General features: G+C 47.2%; 1 protein-coding gene across 1 annotated transcript in view; it reads left to right on the forward strand.

Moving 5' to 3' along the window:
- The first annotated feature begins 4,935 nt into the window (after window positions 1–4,935).
- The window catches only part of RFT1 (RFT1 homolog), a 39,889-nt gene continuing 24,390 nt past the window's right edge, over window positions 4,936–20,434 (forward strand). The window contains exons 1-6 of the mRNA XM_034998427.1: window positions 4,936–5,052; window positions 8,992–9,077; window positions 11,123–11,239; window positions 12,366–12,555; window positions 13,134–13,235; window positions 16,464–16,601. Coding sequence (XP_034854318.1) covers window positions 4,990–5,052; window positions 8,992–9,077; window positions 11,123–11,239; window positions 12,366–12,555; window positions 13,134–13,235; window positions 16,464–16,601 — 696 coding nt within the window. The 5' untranslated portion in view covers window positions 4,936–4,989. The remainder of the gene's footprint in view (window positions 5,053–8,991; window positions 9,078–11,122; window positions 11,240–12,365; window positions 12,556–13,133; window positions 13,236–16,463; window positions 16,602–20,434) is intronic.

A 20,434-nucleotide genomic window follows, 5' to 3' on the forward strand; every position in this document is an offset into this window, starting at 1 on the left:
CCAGCAGAACCATGGGCCTGTGGCTGCTCACCCTTAATGCATGGGCAGACCCTGGGGACCCCAGGGCTGCACCGTACACCCTTCCTGGCAAGGAATTTCCCCAAGGCCCTCACCCAGGCACTGCCTCCAGTCCCTGCTGCCCTGACCACTGACCCACAGCCCAGTCCTGACAGCAAGACCCCTTGCAGGCTGGACAAGCCCGGGGGCAGATCTCAGGACTTGCTTTGCCAGCTTTAAGCAGACAGACTCTTTCAGTTCATCAAAGGAGGCAGTTTTCTGTTTTTTCTTTTCTTTTCTTTTTTTTTTAAGATTTTATTTATTTATTTGAAAGAGAAAGAGGTAGGGAGAGAAAGCATAAGCGGGGAGGAGAGGGAGAAGCAGGGTCCCTGTGAGCAGGGAGCCCGATGCGGGGCTTGATCCCTGAACCTTGGGATCATGACCTGAGCCCAAGGCAGACGCTTAATGGACTGAGCCACCCAGGCGCCCAAAAGGAGGCAGCTTCTGCAGGGTGCCTGAAGAAGTGCCCGTAGGCAGTACTTCTCAGAGCCTGGTCCACTGTATCAGAACCACCCAGGGTGCTCGTTAATGCAAATTCCCAGGCCCATCCCAGCCTCTTGAGTTAGAACTGCGGAGGTGGAGCCCAGGAATCAGCATTAATAATGAACACTCTGGTTCAGTCCTGGTTTGGGGTCTGAGAGCCACAATGCCGGAGGCAAATTCCAGCACCCCCATTTACTAGCCCTTGGGCAAGTCCCTTAACCTCATTGAGCTTCAGTTTCCTGGTCTGTAAAATGGGGATAATAAGGGTGCCTTCCTTGTGGGGCTGCTGTGGGAGTAAAATGAGATCATGAAAGCGAAGTGCCTGACACTGTGCCTACATGGGCTCAGCAAATGTGGACTAGTAGTTATACAGCCGTGTTCTCACACCTGGGGACTTCTGAGGGAGGGGCAGAGCCTTGAGATTCTCCTTCTGGGAGGGGCCCTGGGGGAGGTTCTTGGGGCAGCAGGAAGCCTTGGGAGGGCAGGGCCCTCACCCAAGATGCCCGCTACCTACTGGCTGGTGCCTGGGATGGAGCCCAGCTCAGCGTCCTCCACTCCCCTGAGGCCCAAAGCACAATTAGCCCTAGCTTCCCCGCTACCTCGCTGCCCGCTGGCAGTCCCCCCTCCCTGCCCTGCTGCCTGGGGAGCCTAGCTGGCTTGGTGTCAGCCTTGGCACTCCCTCTAGCTTTGTAATAAAATAGACTGCTTGGGTCAGCTTTCCTTGGCAGGGAGGCCACCTGGCACAGAAGGCAAGATGGAGGGGGGCAGCCTGGGGAAACAGCTCCTTCAATGACCACCAATTATAGTCTGGTGTTCTCCAGGGATCACTGGTTCTCCAAACCAGGTGACCCCTGGGGAAGAACCCTTCTCATCTTCCCTTTTTTCCTAGTGCTTCACCATTCATTTACCCATGCATTCATTCATTCAATATCCAAATGTCTACTGCATGTCAGGCGCTGGGGCTCGACAGTCATCACCAGGATCGACAGACGTTTCCTGTAAAAGGCCAGACAGTAAATGTTTTCAGCTCTGGGGGACACACTATTCTGCTCTTGTAGCACGACAGGAATTGCAGACAGTATGCAGACAAGTGGGTGGATGTGGCTGCGCTCCAACACCACTTTACTTGTGGACACTGGAATTTGAATTTCATACACTTCTCATGTGTCGTCAAATATTCTTCTTTTGATTTTTCCCGCAACCATTTGAAAATGGAAAACCCGTTCTTAGTTTGTAGGCTGTACAAAACAGGCAGCAGTTCACCGGCCCTGAGCTTAGCCCTCTACACAAAGCCTGTGGATTGTGCCACGCCCTGTGGGTGCCAGTGCTCTTAAGAGAGGCAAGGTCTTTGGGGAGGCTCAGCACGGAGGGGAGGGAAGCCGCAAGCCCACTGCCACTCGACCACTGCAGGCCTCCCAGAGTCTATCCCCTTGATGCCACACATGTTCTCTGTGATTTAGATATGGGGACTCTTAGGTCTCCTTTGGGACCTGAAGCTTTTTGAGGGCAGGAACATCTTCAAGCATTTAGAGTCAGAAAGCCTCTGGGTTCAAATACCAGCTTGACTGCTCCCTAGGTGAATGACCTTGGGTGAGTCACTAACATCTCTGTGCTTCGTTATCCTCATCTGTAATATCCACCCCAAGAGTTGTTGAAGGGGATAAAGAAGTTGAAACACGCATGTGCAATGCACACACGAGTGCCTACCATGGAGTTGGTGGTCCGTGCTCGTTGACCCTTAGCGCGGCTCCTTTCCCCACCCACCCCAGCACCCAGTATGGCTCGGAGCACAAAGTGCATGCTCAGTCTCTCCTTACTAAGTCCTAACCTCCAGAATAAGAGAAAAAGGCCCCCAACTCTGTGCCCAGGAACCCCTCAGAGTCTGTATCCTGGACTCCCCTGAGGCTTTGCTCTTTGGACTTAGCTTGGAGCATTTCCCTTTTGGCTTCTTTGCCCCCAGCAAAATGATCTCCTCGTCCCTCCTAGACCAGCCCACCAGGATGCCCAGGGTTAGGAGTATGTGGACATGAAGAGCTCTTGGTTGGTTCTGCTTCAGGGACGAGCCATGGAGGAGGCGGCTGCTTGACTGGGAATAAAGGGTGAAGAAGCCTACCTCGCCTGCCAGCTCAAGGTCCATGGGGATGGGCAAGCTGCCCAGGCCAAGCCCTTGGGCATCTCAGCCATTAGGCCAAATACATTAGGCTGACCCTCTAGCACTTTGCCCTCCTCTCTAGGCACACTCCTCTCCCAGGTGGTTGCCTGATTTACCCTGCCTTCCAGAACAGCATGCCCCGTCCCGCTCCAAAAGCCTCTCTTATTACCTTATCTGGTTTCATTTTTTTATGGCACTTATCACTACGTGAAATGTTATTATTAGGACTGTTTCAGTCAGTCTCCCTTCCACTAGATTTTAGGTTCCTGAAGGGCCAGACTTTTGTCTGCTTTCATTCTTATGATTACCCTCACAGAACAGATAGATAGTATCTATCTATCTATAATATGAGCATACTGAGGTTACCAGGGTAGTGAGTAATGGAATGAGGAGTCAGGGCCAGGGCTGTTTCATAGTCAAACACATTCTGCACCTCTATCATTAGACACAGTTTGATTACTGTGGCAAGATGGAGTTGGGGAGGAGAGGGCATAGGCCTTGAGCCCTGTGGTGTGTTTGCAACAGCGATAGCAGCTGTGACACGGCAGGAAGCATTTATGGAACTCCTAGGAGCCTTCTCCCGCACTGCTGCAGGAGGCCAAGCCAGGTGGGCTTCACTCTTGCCTTCTTAAAGCTCATGTGCTATTTAGGCAGAGACACATATTCTGGCCTCTTCACTGCAAAGCAGACTGGGCTAGAAGCTATAAAGGTCACAAAGTGCTTTCCAGGTGCTTAGGCTGCTATAACAACATACCAAGGACTAGGTGGCTTAAATAACAGGCATTTATTTATTGCAGTTCTGGAGGCTGCAAAATCCAAGATAAAGTGCTGGCTGGTTTGTAGATGGCTGCCTTCTTGCTGTATCCTCATATGGCAGAGAGAGAGCATCTCCCTCTCTCGTCTCTTCTTATAAGGGCACTAGCCTCATTCATGAGGGTACCACGCTCATGACCCATTACCTACCAAAGGCCCCACCCCCAAGTACCATCACACTGGGGATTAGGGCTTCAACATGAATTTTGGGAGGACACCAACATTCAGTCCATAGCAGGTGCTGACTGTAGTACTCAGGAAAGTCAGGACAATGGGGTCTGGGAGAGTGGTTGGTGGGGGATGCCATCAGGGAAGGCACTTTGGGCAGAGGGCAACCGGGAACGAAGGCCAAGGAGATAGGGCTGTTCGAGGAATGGTAAGGGTTCGTAATGGCTAGGCCTGGCGAGCGTTGGAAAAGGGCAGTGGTGGTGTGAAAGATGGTTCAGAAAGGTAGACTGGGGTCAGATCAGGGAAGGCCTAAAAGAAACTGGGCAAGCGGGCTTCCTACGACTGCATAGAAGATAAGAACAATGGCAGAGCAGCTGATGCTGTGTGTTGGGTGCTTTACGTTTTATAAAGCACTTCCCGGCCATTCCTCTGCTGTGTCCTCACAACTGGTAGCCTGTAAGCAAAAGTTTAGGATCTGAAGCCCAGGGTCGGCTCCACTCAGGCACAAGTTGTTTAGATTTGAACAGGTCACCTCACATCTCCACATCTCATCTTACTCATCTGACAACAGGGTCCAATTCTCAGCTCTTTAGAAAGGATTACACAAAACCGCACACGTGAAAATGCTGATTTAACTTCCGGTCCTTCAGTCCTTTCTGTGTAAAATGCTGGCAATTCCCGTCCTAATTCTGGGGGCTGTGGCGCAACCTTGTAAACCAAGGCCAAAAGGCAAGAATCTTAGGAACGAGGCCGGAGAAGTTAGTGTTTCTTGGTTGGTAGGCTGAGAGCCTCAGGGAAGGGATTTTGGCTACTTTTTTTTTTTTTAATTTAATTTTATTATGTTATGTTACTCACCATACATTACACCATTAGTTTTTGATGTAGAGTTCCATGATTCATTGTTTGCATATAACACCCAGCGCTCCATGCAATATGTGCCCTTTTTTTGTTTTGTTTTGTTTCTCATTATTTTTTTATTTTTATTCTTATGTTAATCCCCATACATTACATCATTAGTTTTAGATGTAGTGTTCCAAGGGATTTTGGCTACTGTAACAGCTTCTCTTAACTTACTTGGGACGGGGAGGGACAGGGACAGAAAGCTCACAAGCTCAACTCAGACGAGAGGAGCGACGCGGCGCAGGCACACTGACGTCACCCAAGCCGGCCGCTTAATGGACCAGAACCTCCCGTGCTCCGCCTCCGCTGCCCCAAGATCACCAATCAGAGAGCGAGGAGCTCCGTGACGCTATCCTCTTGCGACGAGGCCGGTTGGTGGCGGCGTTTCCCGGCGAGCGAAGCCGGGCGCCGAAGCTATGGGCAGCCGGGAGGTGCTGGGTCAAGCGGCCCGCCTGGCCTCCTCCGGTCTGCTCCTGCAGGTACTCTCTGCCCGGCCGGCCCCAGCCTGACCCGCAGCCGGGATGCGCGGGGAGGCGGCCCTGGGGCCCTTGAGTGCGCGCCCCGGGGCACACCCAGTCCCGGCGTGGACCCCACTTACAGAGGGGTTGGGCAGGAGGCAGTGGCGGCGGAGAAGGGGCGCCTGGGCCTGGAGTGCAGAGCCCTAGCTGGGAGACTGCAAACAAGTCACTTTCGTTCTGAGCGTTGTAGCTCCCATATGGTAGTAGGAGACCGGTCAGGTGACAGGGGTGCCTTTGGTGCTCTAGAATCTCATGCTTTTAAGGGAAGGGGTTCACTTTCTCCATGCCCCATCGCTGACCCTCCAACACCTTTTTCAAACCTTCTGACTCCCACTGAGTTTAGAGAGACAGTATGGCGTAACTAAGAAAAAGATATCTGGGTGTAGGAATCCTGGTTCTACCTTGTGCTTGCTCCATGACCCAGGACAAAGGACTCGTGTTATGCCTCAGCTCCTCATCGGAAAATTGGGGTCATAATAGTTCCTAGCTCATAAAGTTGCTATGAGGCTTGACTGGAGTCATTCAGATAATTAATTGTACCTAATGCTGTACCTGACTCTTAGTATGCACTTAGTAAATATCGGCTGCATTTTCCTTCTGGCTGTGTGACCTTGGATAAGTCACTTCCCCTTCTTGGCCTTAATTTTCATCATCTTTCAGATAAGGTACATGCCATTTGGTCCAAATGGTCTCTAAAGACTCTAGTAACCCTAGGAGCTGGTCATTCTGAGTGGCTCAGTTTTTCTGCGTTACACTCTTAAGCCATTCAGCCCTTACTCAGAGAAGTCCTGAATCCACCCTCCCCCTTATTTTAGAGGCAGTGTTTCAATTGGGTATTACAAGAACCCGGCGCACTTGCGCTCATTTAGTCCTTGTTACTTGGCAGATCCCTGCCCTTGTGAAAAATCACTTTACTTTGAGCATCAGTTTTCCTTATCTTAAATGAGAACAATAATGCAACCTCCTAGGGTCATTAGCAAGATTAGATGGCATGACTGTTAAGTGCCTAGCTCATTATAAGTACTTAGTAAATGTTAGTTTTTATTATGGTAATAAGGATTTTTTAAATGGTCATTATAGGGATGAAATTAAATAATCACATAAAGCATGTAGAAGAGTTCCTTGCACAAGATACGTGTTTAGTAAACATTCACCTAACCCTAAAGTAGGTGAACTGTGAATTTACCAAGTCTTTTTTCTTCTATTCCACAACATAAATAACTGAGTTCAGTGCTTTATCCACAATGCTGATTGTTAAGGCTTTGATGATACCTTACCACCCAGATTAGATTCATAAAAAAAGAAACAGACCACATCTTAGCAGAAAATACAATGGACTAGGAGTCAGGTGGCCTACCTATAAAGTGAAGCTGGGTCATATGATTGTTGTGTGACATTGGGCAAATCACTTTGCTCTGAGTCTTAATTTGATTCCTGTGGGTTTACCCAGTTGCTTTGAAGGATCAAATGATTAACAGATGTGAAAGAGCTGTTTCTAAACTGTAAAGCCCTTGAGGGAGGTGGGTGGGGGATGGGCTAGATGGGTGATGGGTATTAAAGAGGGCACTTATGATGAGCACTGGGTGTTGTGTGTACCGGATGAATCACTGAATTCTACTCCAGAAACCGATATTGGGCACTGTCTGTTAACTAAAATTTAAAAAAAAAAACCCACAATATATATACAACGCATGTAATAAATCCCTCATTTTTAATATAAAAAATAAACTAAAGTCCTTTACAAAGTTAAATGAAGATCGTGTTGCTAATAACGGCCACTATATGGAGCAAATACTGGGTAGCATGAACAACTTCAGAGCATCATTAACTCAACCCTTTCTTCAAACCAATTAGGAGATAGGGATATAGCCCGAGACATTTTCTTAGACGATGATAACTTTGACTTTTAAGTTAGCATAAATAGGTGTACATTGTTTTAAAAATATAGCCATAATCTAGGCTTCCTGAGTGTTTTAATCCGTGTATGTTTAATCTTCTAGGCCTTCTCAAATTACAGTGCAGACACTTAAGATAGGTTTGCAATTACATTGTATTCTGCAAGAATTTGAAAGCTTATTCTCTGTCTTAATTCTGAGCTGGTCATAGTGAAAGTATTAAGGTCTTTCATTTGTATGTATTTTTCAAAAATGCTTTCACCTTCACAATCTTGTTTGATCCTTGTTCTCAACCCTATGCGATAGGTAGCCTCATTTGACAGAAGGAAATTGAGGCTCATAGGAGTTAGGAGATGATGGGTTTAACAGCTAAATGGTGATTTGAGACTCAGCTGAGCACTTTTTCCATTCAGGGCTCCATGAATTGGCTTCAAACGTCTAAAATTGAGTCAAGAATTTGGTATATATGTATCTGCATGTTTCCAAGGAGAGCTACAGAGCTTTCATCAGGCCTTTCTCAAAAGGCCACCTTTGACTCCATAAAGGTTAAGATTGGCTTTAGAGACCTTATTGCTCTGTGACACTTCAGTGTTAACAGACACTGACAGTGTTAAACTGTACTCTCCGTTTTTGGTCATACCTTTCCCCAGAGATTTTCAAACCATCATGGCCCATTGACATATTTTGATTGAATCTTTCACAGTTCAGCTGTTGAGGGGAGTCTGGGTGGCTCAGTCAGTTAAGTGTCCAACTCTTGATTTCGGCTCAAGTCGTGATCTCAGTGTTGTGAGATCGAGCCCCGAGTCTGGCTCCACACTGGGTGTGGAACCTGCTTAAGATTTTAAGATTCTCTCTGTCCCTCTCCCTCTGCTCCTCCCTCTTCCTCCCCATTCCCCCTTCCACAAGGGTGCGTGCTCTCTCTCTCTCTCTCTCTCTCTCTCTCAAAAAACCAAACAAATTGCAGCTGTTCACAGGTAACTCTGAGAGTTATTTGTCATTTGCTGTGGAGTGCACTTGAGTTACACCTGCCGTGCTGCCTGGATGCAGAGGGGGGCTGAGGTTTGCACCTGGTCAGACCAACATCCCCATTTAGCATCCCTGCTTAGCAGCCTGTTGTTCTCTGTCTCCTGGAAGAATTCTTTGCTCAGGTAGTTTTCTTGAATTGACAGGTTTGAAATCTTGGGATATATCCCCTTCAGATGGCAATACCTAGACTCTGTCTTTCTTTCCCCATTTTATATTATCTTATTATTTGCAGTTGTCATTTACTGCAAGTTACTTCATTGTGTGTCAACGGTACCCAAAATTTTTTTAAGGATCTTATTTCTAAGTAATCTCTACACTCAGTCTGGGGCTCAAACTCATAACCCCAAGATCAAGAGTCAGATGCTCTACTGGCTGAGCCAGCCAGGAGCCCCTGTACTCAAAAAAAATTCAGCTCCTCTCAGGAAAGTGGCAAATATTTAGTAAATAAATACAGGCTTTTTTCTTTTCTAATTGAGAAGACAAGTTCAAAGAGATTAAATGTCATTATCAGAATCCCCAGATATTACTAGGCAGAGGAAAAAAAAGAGAAATTAGACCCTGTGATTCCTAGAGATTCTGCCATACCCTGCAGGCTCCCACTTGCTAAGCGTGTGCTATTTCTAAACAGGCTGGAGGGAGGGCCCATGTGAAGCACTAACTAGAATTCTCTGTCTTCTGGAGTGCCTAACTTTGAACCTAAAGAAGTTCACTGAATATGTCAGGGGCTCCCTCTTATCAATAAATTAGAGAGCCTTCCAAGTGCCTTTGTGGGTTCTTTGACCACCGCACAGATGTGCTCAGGACCTCAAGGACAATTTCAGAAGAAATGCAGACCGGTGGTGCATTTTTGAGAGGGTCTCTATGGCAGAGCTGTTGTATGTCAGTACGTTATTAGGAAGAACAGCCACATTGTTTTCATTTCACAAATAAATATTCCCAACATAATTTAATCTCACGAATTTTTCCTCTTTATCTGTAGGTGTTGTTTCGATTGATCACCTTTGTCTTGAATGCATTTATTCTTCGCTTCCTGTCAAAGGAAATCGTTGGCATAGTGAATGTCAGGTAAGAAGGGACGTGCCCTGGCATTGCCCACAACTCACGCCTCTAGTGAGGGCACCTATGTGTCACTTTTGGATTTTAGAAGCATAGGCCTTTCCCAGAAGCAGAGTGTTTTAGCAGCGGGCTGAGGAAGAGTATGCCGGGGTGGGGGAATGAGCAGGCGTTGTTGCTTTTAATGGTCCCATGGAATGTTTGCCATTATCGGCCTCCAAATGCACACTTCTCTGCCGCCTGTTCCGGTTTGCCTACTCTGAGAACCCAGGAGAGGAGTGGGAGTAATTCCTTGCAAGCCCTGTCTCAGGTCTAATCCTGTGTTCTTGTCCTGCTGACAGCGAAGGAAGCAGGAATTCTGCAGTATATGAGGATGTGCTTCATAATTGCAGAGCTGGAGCAGGCTGCCTTCCCTCATCAGTAAATTTTATAATTGGAAAATGGTAGTTAGGGTGAGAGCTTGAGTCCTTGTCATGAGTCTCTCGGCGGCTCTTAGAAAGCTGCCTTGCTTTGTCTTTTAGACTCCATTTTGTTTTTTCTACTCTCCTTTCTGTTCAAGGGCACCCACACATATTCTGTATTCACAAATGACACAAAAGTATATGAAGTGATGTGAGTGCTCAGAATAGCTCAGCTTCTCAGGTGTATCCTCATGTCCTGATAAACAAGACAGTGTGTTCCAGACAACATTTCCGATCGAATACCCACCAAACATATGCTCTGGGCTCTGTTCTCAGAGCTTGGAGAAGGTTCTCAAATTTTGACAGGCAAAGGAATCATCTGGGGAGTTTTGCACTAGGTGGGACTGAGGAGGGGCCCAGGAATCAGTATTTTGACAAGCTCCTCAGGTAATTTTAGAGTAGGGACCATACTTTGAGAAATACTGTTTTAAAAGCAGGAAGAGGGGTGCCTGGCTGCTCGGTGGGTGGAGCATGTGACTTTGAACTTGGGGTTGTGAGTTCGGTCCCTACGTTGGGTGTAGAGATTACTTAAAAATAAAATCTTTTAAAAAAATTTTAAAAAGAGGAGGCACCTGGGTGGCTCAGTCAGTTAAGCATCTGCCTTCAGCTCAGGTCATGATCCTGGGGTCCTGGGATAGAGCCTCATGTGGGGCTCCCTGCTCAGCAGAGAGTCTGCTTCTCCCTCTGCCCCTCTCCCTGCTCATCTCTCTTTTTCTCTCTCAAATAAAGAAATAAATCTTTTTAAAAAATAAAAAAAAAAAAAAAGCAGGAAAGAAGACCAAATCTCCTCTTACATGCTCAGATTTGAAAACAGTTTGGGCCTCTTGCCATCTGGTCTCCTCCAGATTGGCAGGTCTCTGCTTTGACAACCGTGGTCAGGCCTGCCCCCTACTTAACATATGGTTCAGTATTTTCATTGGCAGTGGTGGACGGAAGCACTGGGTAGCAGCATGATCCTTGGACAACCTCAGAGAGACCTTAGCCCTGGGCTGTCCCCAGTCTGGCTTCATCAGCCACAGCCTGTTGATGAGGAAAACCTTAGCTACCACTCACCCAGGTGCAAGAGGGTCCACCTACGTACTGCCCACCCAGGAAGTATGCAGACAAGCCTTGCTGACCTCGGTTGCAGTGACCTCTGTAACAAGTCTGTTGCCTGTCCTGAGATGCCTTTGGCCAGAGCTTCCACTCAGTAGAGCCTCAGCATCTCTTATAAGAACTCTTGGGTCACCAGTCTCAGGATGACCAAGAGGTCCCCTTGCTGTGTGCGGTCATATCTTGTCCTTTTCTCCTCCTTATGGTCAGGGCCACACCTCTTCCTATTGCTGTGAAGCGTTTGGTTTTGGGGGCCACCGCGGCAGTTATCTATCCGGGCATAATGCTCCATAGGCACACACTCAGGTGTCCCTTGTTCAGTTCCTAACTCTGTTGTTCAAGTGGATCAGATTAGTACGGGGCCCTGTAGGAACTCACTGCCCTTCACATCGCCACCAGTGGTTTATGCCCGAGACTTTTTCTTCCTGTCGCTGGCAAAATCTCAGAAATTCTCTCTGTGAAAAAAAACTAGAGTCATTATTGATTTCTGCCTTTCCTTTACAGGCTAACACTGCTTTACTCAACTACCATCTTCCTGGCCAGAGAGGCCTTCCGTAGAGCATGTCTGAGTGGGGGCGCCCAGCAAGACTGGAGCCAGACCTTCAACCTCTTGTGGCTAACGTGAGTCGTGCTTTGGCAGGAGACAGTGCGAGAGCAAGTGTCTTAAGTCTAAATGGTTAAACAGCAACCTTGCCCAAAGCTGAATTGTCTCCAGCTTCGGTTTCATGGGTGTTTCTGAGGACTGGGCGTGGGACAGGAAGGAGAGAGCGTCCACGTAGAAGGAGTTTGTTGGCTGTTTTCTCTGTGGGTGGCCAAGAGCTCTGGGTGGGGGTTTCGGGGCCAGGTTTCTAGTCCTGTTTCTACCCTCTCGGGAGATTGTTTCTGCCATTCCTGATGCCCATTCTGGGCCTTACTGGGCCTGTGCCATCTTCTTTATTCCTAATCTTTCCCCCATAGTCTTTTCTGAGCTTTTAACCACCACTTAGTATTTTTTGAAAGCCTTTTAGGGCTTTCATTATATCTTTCTTCAATTTTGTTAGGTTGATTTCAGTTCTGAGCCTTTTAGAATATTCTTGAAGGCCAAATACATCAGCTAAAACTTGTAATGGCTTTTCTGCAGTTAGATCCCTGCAGGGAGGGCTGGTGCTTGAGGTTGTTTCTCAGTGCTGCCTTACATAACTCCTTGCCTCATGGAAATGACTGTTGTGAGGCTGGTAGGTGTTCATTTTATTCGAGGCCTGACAGTTAACTACTCAGTCATATTGAAGTGCTCTGTGGTGCACATGCAAGGGGACACTGTGCACTGGACTGTTGCTTATTTGGGTGCAAAAACCAACTGGATGCTGTCTTTTAGTCATTCAGGGTGCCAACGACAGGCACGTACTTTCTGGGAATTTTGCTTATCTCGTCAGCGTAACACAGTGGATAGGAGTGGAGATTTTGGCGTTAGATGGGGATCGGGTCCTGCTTCTGCCCTTGACTAGCTAGCTGTCCATGACCTTGGCCAGATTACCCAGTGCTTGTCATCAGCCTTAGTTCCCTCATCACTTAAATGGGGATAATGACAGGATCGTTGTGAGGTGTCCGAGAAGTAAAGGGGGTGGATCTAGTGCCTGGCGTGTAGGAAGTGCATTAATAAGTAGTAGCTATTTTTATGATTATATTTTCTTTCTGTTCAGTGCTACTATTTTAATATACATTTATTTTTATATTTAGCATATTAAAAAACATTTTTTCCCTTTTCTAGAGTCCCCCTGGGTGTGTTTTGGTCCTTGCTCCTGGGCTGGGTGTGGTTACATTTGCTTGAAGTGCCTGATCCTAATGTCGTCCCCCACTATGGAACTGGAGTGGTGGTGTTTGGCCTTTCGGCCGTGGTGGAGCTTCTGGGAGAGCCCTTCTGGGTCTTGGCACAAGCACAGATGTTTGTCAAACTCAAGGTCAGTGTACCTTCTGCTTTGATGGGAAATGTGAAGAATAAGGTAAAGAGTGGTTTCTTAAAAATGTTTCCTAGGAGAGAATGATTTTTTTTTTTTTAGAATGCATCTAAAAAGAAATTTGGAAAAAGGTAACATGATCAGTTTAGTTCATTCCCTTGAAATTTGGCAGATGGGCTGGGCTTAGGTTTACCTCTGCTGTACTCTTAATGCAAAACAGGTTTACGGATAGTGAAGTTATCAGTTTAGATAAGAATGTAAGAGGACTGTAAACGTTTTTCAGATTTTTCTAGTGATTCTATTTTTAATTGTATACTAATAGTAACTTTTCATCTTTCAAAATATGTAATTTGATATGTACAAAAGGATATATAGCATATGTGTAAATCTTAAAGCATGATGGTATACTGAAGATCCATGAACTTACCGCCCAGCCCAACTAGAACATTATCAGTGCTGTGTCTAACCCTGTGCCCCATCTCCGCTCCCAGGGTAACCACTATCCCAGCTTCCTATTCATCATTCCTGTGCATCTTTAGTTTTTAATAACGTGAAGTGCACCCTTTACCGTGTTTCTGCAGGTGATTGCCGAGAGCCTGTCAGTCATCCTCAAGAGTGTCCTGACAGCTTTTTTTGTGCTATGGTTGCCTCACTGGGGGCTCTACATATTCTCTTTGGCCCAGGTAAGAGTTACAGTTTTTCACTATTGTATAATCTGTGTTTCTCCATTGGATGTTTTCTTCTTGTTCCCATTACTGTGTGATTTACATTTGCAGTATTCATGCATGTGAGGCAGGCTGGAAACTCTAGAAAGATGGTCTTGACAGTGCTTTTCCTTTGGCTGTCCATCCTGCTCCATGTGCTGTTGCCACTGGTGTCCCCAGGGGCCTGGTGAGGGCCCCACAGGCCTCGCTGTCAAACATAGTGACTCCTTTAGATGTTCTGTGGGCAAGCCCGTACAAAACTCACCTTTGATTGTCTTACTGTCTTTTGGAGGAGGGAAAAAAGCAGTGAGGGGGGTGGGGTGGGAATCGAACTGAATGTGTGTGATTTTCCCTGGATTGCAATCAGGTGTTTTCAGAATAGGAGGAAACTCTGCCAAGCCTGTTTGGAACTTGGACTGCAATGTCACACAATGCAGAGCACAGGAACCAGGTCCTGGCAGGCACACTCTCAATCCCGGCAGGCCCGGCCTCGTTGCCATCCCGTGTTCTAGTTCTAGTTCATATCCCTGGCTCTAATGAAAGTACAACTAGAGTTCAGTGCTCATTTTAAAAATGAAACCTAAGATCACACAGTTACTGGAACAGCTTATAGTACAAAGCAGTTTTTGCAATTTTTCTTAATGTATGGGAAGATAAGTTAAAATTTTTAGTAGCGATTTATGTGAAAGTCTTTCCCGTGTCCTGAGCAAAAACTACAAATAATTGTTGTGAAACACAGGAAAAGTAGATTTCCAATCAATATTATGAGAATGAGAATTGCTTCCTAAAAACAGTTTGCAAATAGTTGTGTATCTTAGAGGAGTTATCTGTGATTATTTTTGCCATGTTTATTAGATCTGGAACTATAGTTCTCCACATTCATCATGTTTTTTTATATACTCTCCCTAATAGGACAGAAGGGCATGAAGATGCCCAGTTACTGGTTGATTCCTCTTGGGAAAGACACTTGCACTATGTCTTTCTGATGCTCCCACCAGGATACATCCTAGGTCAGCAAGGCCCATTCTGAGTTTATTTGCTTTCTTATTATAAGACTTCAGAGAGCTCTTCTCTGGTACAGTCTTCATCAGTGTCTGTGTGAGAGGTCTAAGAGCCAACAGCACCTCATATCAGCAGGCAATCCCCACCAGGGCTCTGGGATTCCCCTTTGTCCAACCCACCTCCAGGTTCCTCCTTAAACAGCCCCTTACCACATGGCATCATATATCAAATAAAAGGGTCACTCTAGAATACATATTCTTACAACTCAACAACAAAAAGACTATCCAAAAAGGGGGCAAAGGACCTCAATAAACATCTCTCCAAAGAAGATATCCAAATAAATAGCCAATAAGCACATGAAAAGATGCTCCATATCATCAGTCATTAGACAAATGTAAATCAAAACCACAATGAGATACTACTTTACACCCATTAGGATGGCTGTTATCAAAAAACCAGAAAAGAACAAGTGTTGACATGGATATGCAGAAATTGAAGTCCTCACACATCGCTGGTGGGGATGTAACATGGTGCGGCCACTGTCGAAAACGGTTTGGCAGTTCCTCAAAAAGTTAAATGTAGAACTGACATATGCCCAGCAGTTCTGTGCCTAGGTATATACCCAAAAGGTTGAAAATGTGTTCATACAACTTGTACACAGATGTTCACAGCAACACTGTTCACCACAGCCAAAGGGTGGAAACAAGCCAGATGTCCATCACCTGATGAATGGGATGAGCAAAATGTGGCATATGTGTGCAATGGAATATTACTCGACCATAAAAATGATAACGTGCCATGGCACGATGACCTTGGAAACCGTTATACTAAGTGGACGAAGCCAGATACAAGGCCACCAATTGCATGATTCCATTAATATGCAGTGTCCAGAATAGGCCAGTCCATAGAGACAACGAAGATTTTGATTGCTGGGGTGTGGAGGAGCAGAGAGTGACTGCTTAATGGGCACAGGATTTCCTTTTGGAGTGATGGAAATGTTCTGGAATGAAATAATTTCTTATAATAAGAAAGCAATGTTCTGGAATGAAATAATGGTACAACACTGTGAATGTATTAAAAGCCACTGAATTGTATGTTTTAAAATGGTTAAAACTGTCAGTGTTATGTGAATTTTTCCTCAATAAAAATGGGGGAAGGATCACGTAGGATACCCTGCATGGAGACTACCCATAGATTGTTACTATTTCCCCAGGCGCTGGTCTGTGGGAAGATGAGGGGAGGTGGGGAAGGGAGTCCTCTTGTCACAGAGGATGTTGCATCTGGTGGTATGGCTCACAGCAGAGCTGCTGTGTCTTCTTACAGGGCTTGAGGCATGGAAGAGGATGGTGGATGGTGGGCTCTGTCCTCAGGCACGGATAAGGGTGGAGAGCCGAGGAGCCTGAACCTGCTAAACAAGGCTCCCCTTTCTCCTTGCTCCCTGCCTTTGCCACAGGAGCAGGCTTAGCGTTCCAGATTGAAAGCGGGACATGGAGGTCCCATTCCTTCCTGAGCTAGTGTGCATTGCTGTTCCCAGCAGGGAGAGAAGACAGAAGGGAGCTTGTGAAAAGGGGCTGTTTGGATACTCCTCCCAACCTGCAAACAAAACCCCAGGCTTCGGCTCCTGGCCAAAAGCCACCGTTTTGTCCTGGCTGTGTGGAGGGAAGGGTGGGCCCTCTTATCACCCCCGCACCCTCCAGGCCCTCCCCCATCCTGGAGTGGCTCTTGCCCTGCCCATGCACTGGGCAGAGAGGAGGGAGCCAGCAGCTCAGTTCGTCACGGCTTATGCGTTTATGGGAAAGCCGCTGTCATCTAGGATGGCAAGTCTCTGCATATGAGCACAGGACTTGAGGGTCCTTGCAGGGTGCTGTCGAGGCAGGAGAGGCCTTCCTTTGAGAACACGTCTGACCATGCTGTGGTGGTGGCACTAGGGGATGTCTGTCAGGGACATGCTGTTCTGCCCGCCCAGAAGAACCGTTCTCCCAGTCAGGTGACGTCCTTGGAGTACTTTCCCCAGGGAGGCTGCAGTGGAGGGGCTCTTCGTGAGCAGTGCTCTTCCCCAGAGTGGGAGGCATTGCTCACTAGGAGGTGCGGTTCCTAAAGACAGTTCCCTTTCTGACTTGGCCTTTGAGGTCAAATTTCCAGGCATATCTTAATTCTGCCTGTATTAAAACAGTGCCATTTAAATCCATTATTTTCCTTTTTCAGCTTTTGTATACTGCAGTTCTGGTGCTCTGCTATGTTATTTATTTCACAAAGTTATTGGGCTCCTCAGAATCAACCAAGCAACAGACTCTTCCTGTCTCCAGAATAACAGATCTGTTACCCAATATTACAAGAAGCAGAGTAAGTAATATACTCTCTCTCTTATCATTTTAATCACAGGTGCTGATTATCCCGGAAAGAAGGAAACTATTACTTTCTTGTCGATTGCTGAAGTAGTAGGGATAATTCCATAGCTCCTATTTATGGAGTGCTCGCGGTGTGCTCGGCCAGGCCTTCTCAGCCTTGGCACTACCGACATTTTGGGCTGGATGATTCTTTGTCGTGGGGCTGTCCTGTGCATCGTAGGATGTTTAGCAGCACTCTTGATCTTTACTCACTAAATGCCGGGAGCTACCACCTCTCAGCTATGATAACCAAATGTCCCAGGGGGGATAACACTGACCCCGTTTAGAACCACTGTGTAGCCACTATGCTGAATGCTTTACATGCCTTATATTTAAAGTTTATACCAACTCTGTGAGGCTGACCTTATTATTTCTATTTTAGGGTTGAGAAACTGAGGGTTAGAGACTAACTCTCTGCCCAAGGTGAGGGTCAGAGTGAGGGTAGGGGCCTGGAGTGGCTGGGTCCCCACAGAGCACAGGCTGTAACCACCGCGTGCCAGTCTCTCTGTTCGGCTGTGTCTTGGTTTTTCCCAGGATTGACTTCCAGCCCAGAGAGTCCAGCACGCTGACAAAGCAGGGATGACCCCTGCATAGCTCCGTTGCCTAGAGTCAGGCTGGTCTTTCGGGTGACCCACTCTCCTGTGGAGACCACTGAGGATTCTAGGTGCTGATGTGTAGGAGCGAGGCATAACCTTCTTCTTCTGAACTCTTCAACTGTCAGTCCATTTGACTTTTATTTCCTGACTCTGGTGGGGTCGTTGCTACTGTTTGCGGCCCTGGAGTGGTACACGTGACGTTACGCCTCACTGCCTCTGCTCAGATGCTTTGTGAACGGGGCCAACCCACTTTCCCTTTTTCCCATGCTTGTTTGCCGGCTAGATGCGGTGCACGTAGCTGAGGTAAGGCTTCAGCTGGACTTCTCCTTATTCCTCTTTTTACTTGAAAAAGTAGTAAATATTTGAGATGCAAATTTCAGAACTTATGGAATCCTGTTATACAGCTTTTCAAGAAAGACCAGATATTATGTAAAGAAAGATATGTTCTTATTTGTTAGATAAGAGTTCTCCATTCTGATCAAACAGATCTCACCTTTAACCTAAATCGACATGGCAGTTTTGGGATACAACAGTGCCTCATCTGCAGGCTTAGAGGAGAAGGACTTGGGATCACTTCTGCCTGGAGCTGCGGCTGCCTGCCCACAGAGCAGGTCTGAGAGTGTTCCCCAGGGTTCATCTGTACCAGGCCTGGCCAGCTTTTCATACTGGGCCAGCCCTGGTGCCCAGCACTATTTTGGAAAGGAGCATTTGGACCATTAATACAGGCAAGGAGACAGAGCGTAGTGAAAAGAGCCTTAGTGTGTATTTAATTCAGTGGTGGGCTCACAGCTCCGAGCTACAGTTTCCTTATCTGTCAAGTGGGGATACTAAGAGTACCTCTCTCCTAAGGTGCTTGTGGGAGTGCAATGAAAAGGGGCATGGGAAGTACTTCATACTGCGGCGGACACAAGTGGCTATCCGTGAGTGATGAGTGGCTCCACGGCAGAGCCCAGCCCGGCAGTGTCTGACGGCCCTGGGCTGGGAGCTCAGTGGTTTAATCTGGCCTTCCTTCCTGCAAGTACCCAGGCTCCTACTGCCGGGACAGAAGCCTTGACCGTGAGAAGGGATGTACCTGTCTTACACGGTGGCACGGTTCCTGCTGACAGACAGAGCACAGCCCCATGCTGGGTGCCATCTGGGATATAGACATATAGGAAGGTGATTGCTGGGCCTCGGGGAGCTTCCTGTGCGTTTGGGAGGCAGTGAGTGCAGATATAAAGCCTGTAGGACTCTCTCCAGACCTCAGGGTCCTTATTTTTAAGGTGAGATTATTGGTCTACCCGACCCATGAGGCCCCTTTGAAAACTTAAGGAATTGTGAAGGTATTTGAACTTGGACAAAGCTGTTTATAATAACTACCATGGACTGCATATTTACCCTTGCTTGGCACTATGCTGAGCACTTGACATGGACTTGTATGTTGAACCTTCCTAGTAACCCTGTGAGATATGGTCTCCATTTTGCAGATGAGAAAACTGAGGTTCAGAGGAGTTAAATGACCAAACCAACATCACACACTTGATTTGGACCTACTTCTCTCTAACTTGTGTCTGTGGACTGTCCTTAGTCTTCGTGTTTAATCTCTCTGCTGTGTAGTCCTCCAAAAGAAATTGGCTTATTGCCCAAAGTAGTTATTTGTTGGCTTAACAATTGGGAAGTTCCAGGCAGAACAATTCATTATTCAAGTTTAGTTTTTGTAAAAGAGAAAAGAAATGAGGTGAATCTGAATGCAGTGGATGACTTTACCACCAGCAGTGTACCCAACTTGACTCTCGGGAGCAGCTTTGTGCCCTGGGGGCTCCCTCAGACAGAGCTGCTCAAGCAGTAACATCCAAAACCGATTTGACCAAATTGGGAGATTTGTTTCCTGTGCTTATAGAGTCCCATCTTCTGTAAAGAGATTTATTTAGCCTTAAAATAAATGATACCTCAAATAATGGCTGCCTTTTATATTCTTTGACATTTCTGAGTGATTTCATAGGAGTATTTACGTAAACCTGAGGTATTTAAACAGGAAGCATGTAATAAGCAGTATTCTGTGTTAAGCACTATTCCAGGTGCCCTGAGTGGGGTCCCCACCCTCAGAACTTGCACTGTGGAGGGGAGATGAGGTGTGTACTCGGCTAACCACTGCAAGACGGTGTGCGTGTAGTGTTAACAAAATAGAAGCCCAGAGAAAGGACATGAATTCCATGTGGGAACATTGAGGAAGACTTCCTGGAGGAAGCTTCTTTTGAGCTGGGCCTCGACACGGACAGGCAGAGGTGAACATGCACGTGTGGCGGAAATGTGCATTTGCGGCTTTGGGAAGAAAGAATGTTTGCTTCGGGCCCATTATATGCCCATCGCTGTGTTGGCATTGGGATTGCAGAGATGACTGCGGTACTTGGGTTGGCTGGACAGTGGGGGAAGGGCGAGGAAACAAAAGGGGGAAGGAGGTTATGGCCTGCAGGGCTAGGGCCAGGTAGTGGTGGCCTCAGTGCCCTGGAGTACAGGCTTGATTCAGGGGTAGGGGAGCCTAATGAAAGGTTTGTGAACAGTGCTGTGATCCAATTGCCTATGTTGAGGCGCTTACCACCTGTTTCACATTTATGGAGTGTCTCGTTTTCTCTCATTCAGCCCTTAGACCAGCTCCAGGAGATAAGACTCCTTATCCCATTTTGAAGATGGGAGAACGGAGGCTTAGCAAAATTAGGTGTCTTACCCATAGCTTTTGCACTTAGAAGTTGGTCGCTGCAGCTTAAGCCTCAGTGTCTGAGCTTGACTCCAAAGCCCGAAGCCTCCCAGGAGAAGGATGGGCTAGAGAACAGGTTGGAGGTGAAAGAGCTCACAAGGAGGCAGTGGTAGTTGTCCAAATGAGAGTGATGAGGACAGTGGGAGGGTGGGTGGATGTGTGAGTGTGGACACAGCTGGGGCAGAGTCGATGGCCCCAGAGCAAGAGGGAGGGAAAGGGGTCTTGTGTGGGATGTGGAGGTGATATGGGGCAGGACACAGGACCATGGCTGCATACCACCCCGCACACCCACCCCGTGACTCTTGTCAGTGTGGGAGGCACATGGCTACTGGACCATCCTGGGGCAGAAGAGTTTGGGAAGGGGAAGACTGACTCACTCCATCATGAGTCCCCGAGTTCTGACTGCAAACCTTCCCCCGAGATACCACCCATCACCTTTTGCCATCCATGCCTCAGTTT

The sequence above is a fragment of the Mirounga leonina genome, unplaced genomic scaffold (assembly GCF_011800145.1).
Source record: "Mirounga leonina isolate KUSES-001 unplaced genomic scaffold, KU_Mleo_1.0 Mir_94, whole genome shotgun sequence".
NCBI lineage: Eukaryota > Metazoa > Chordata > Mammalia > Carnivora > Phocidae > Mirounga > Mirounga leonina.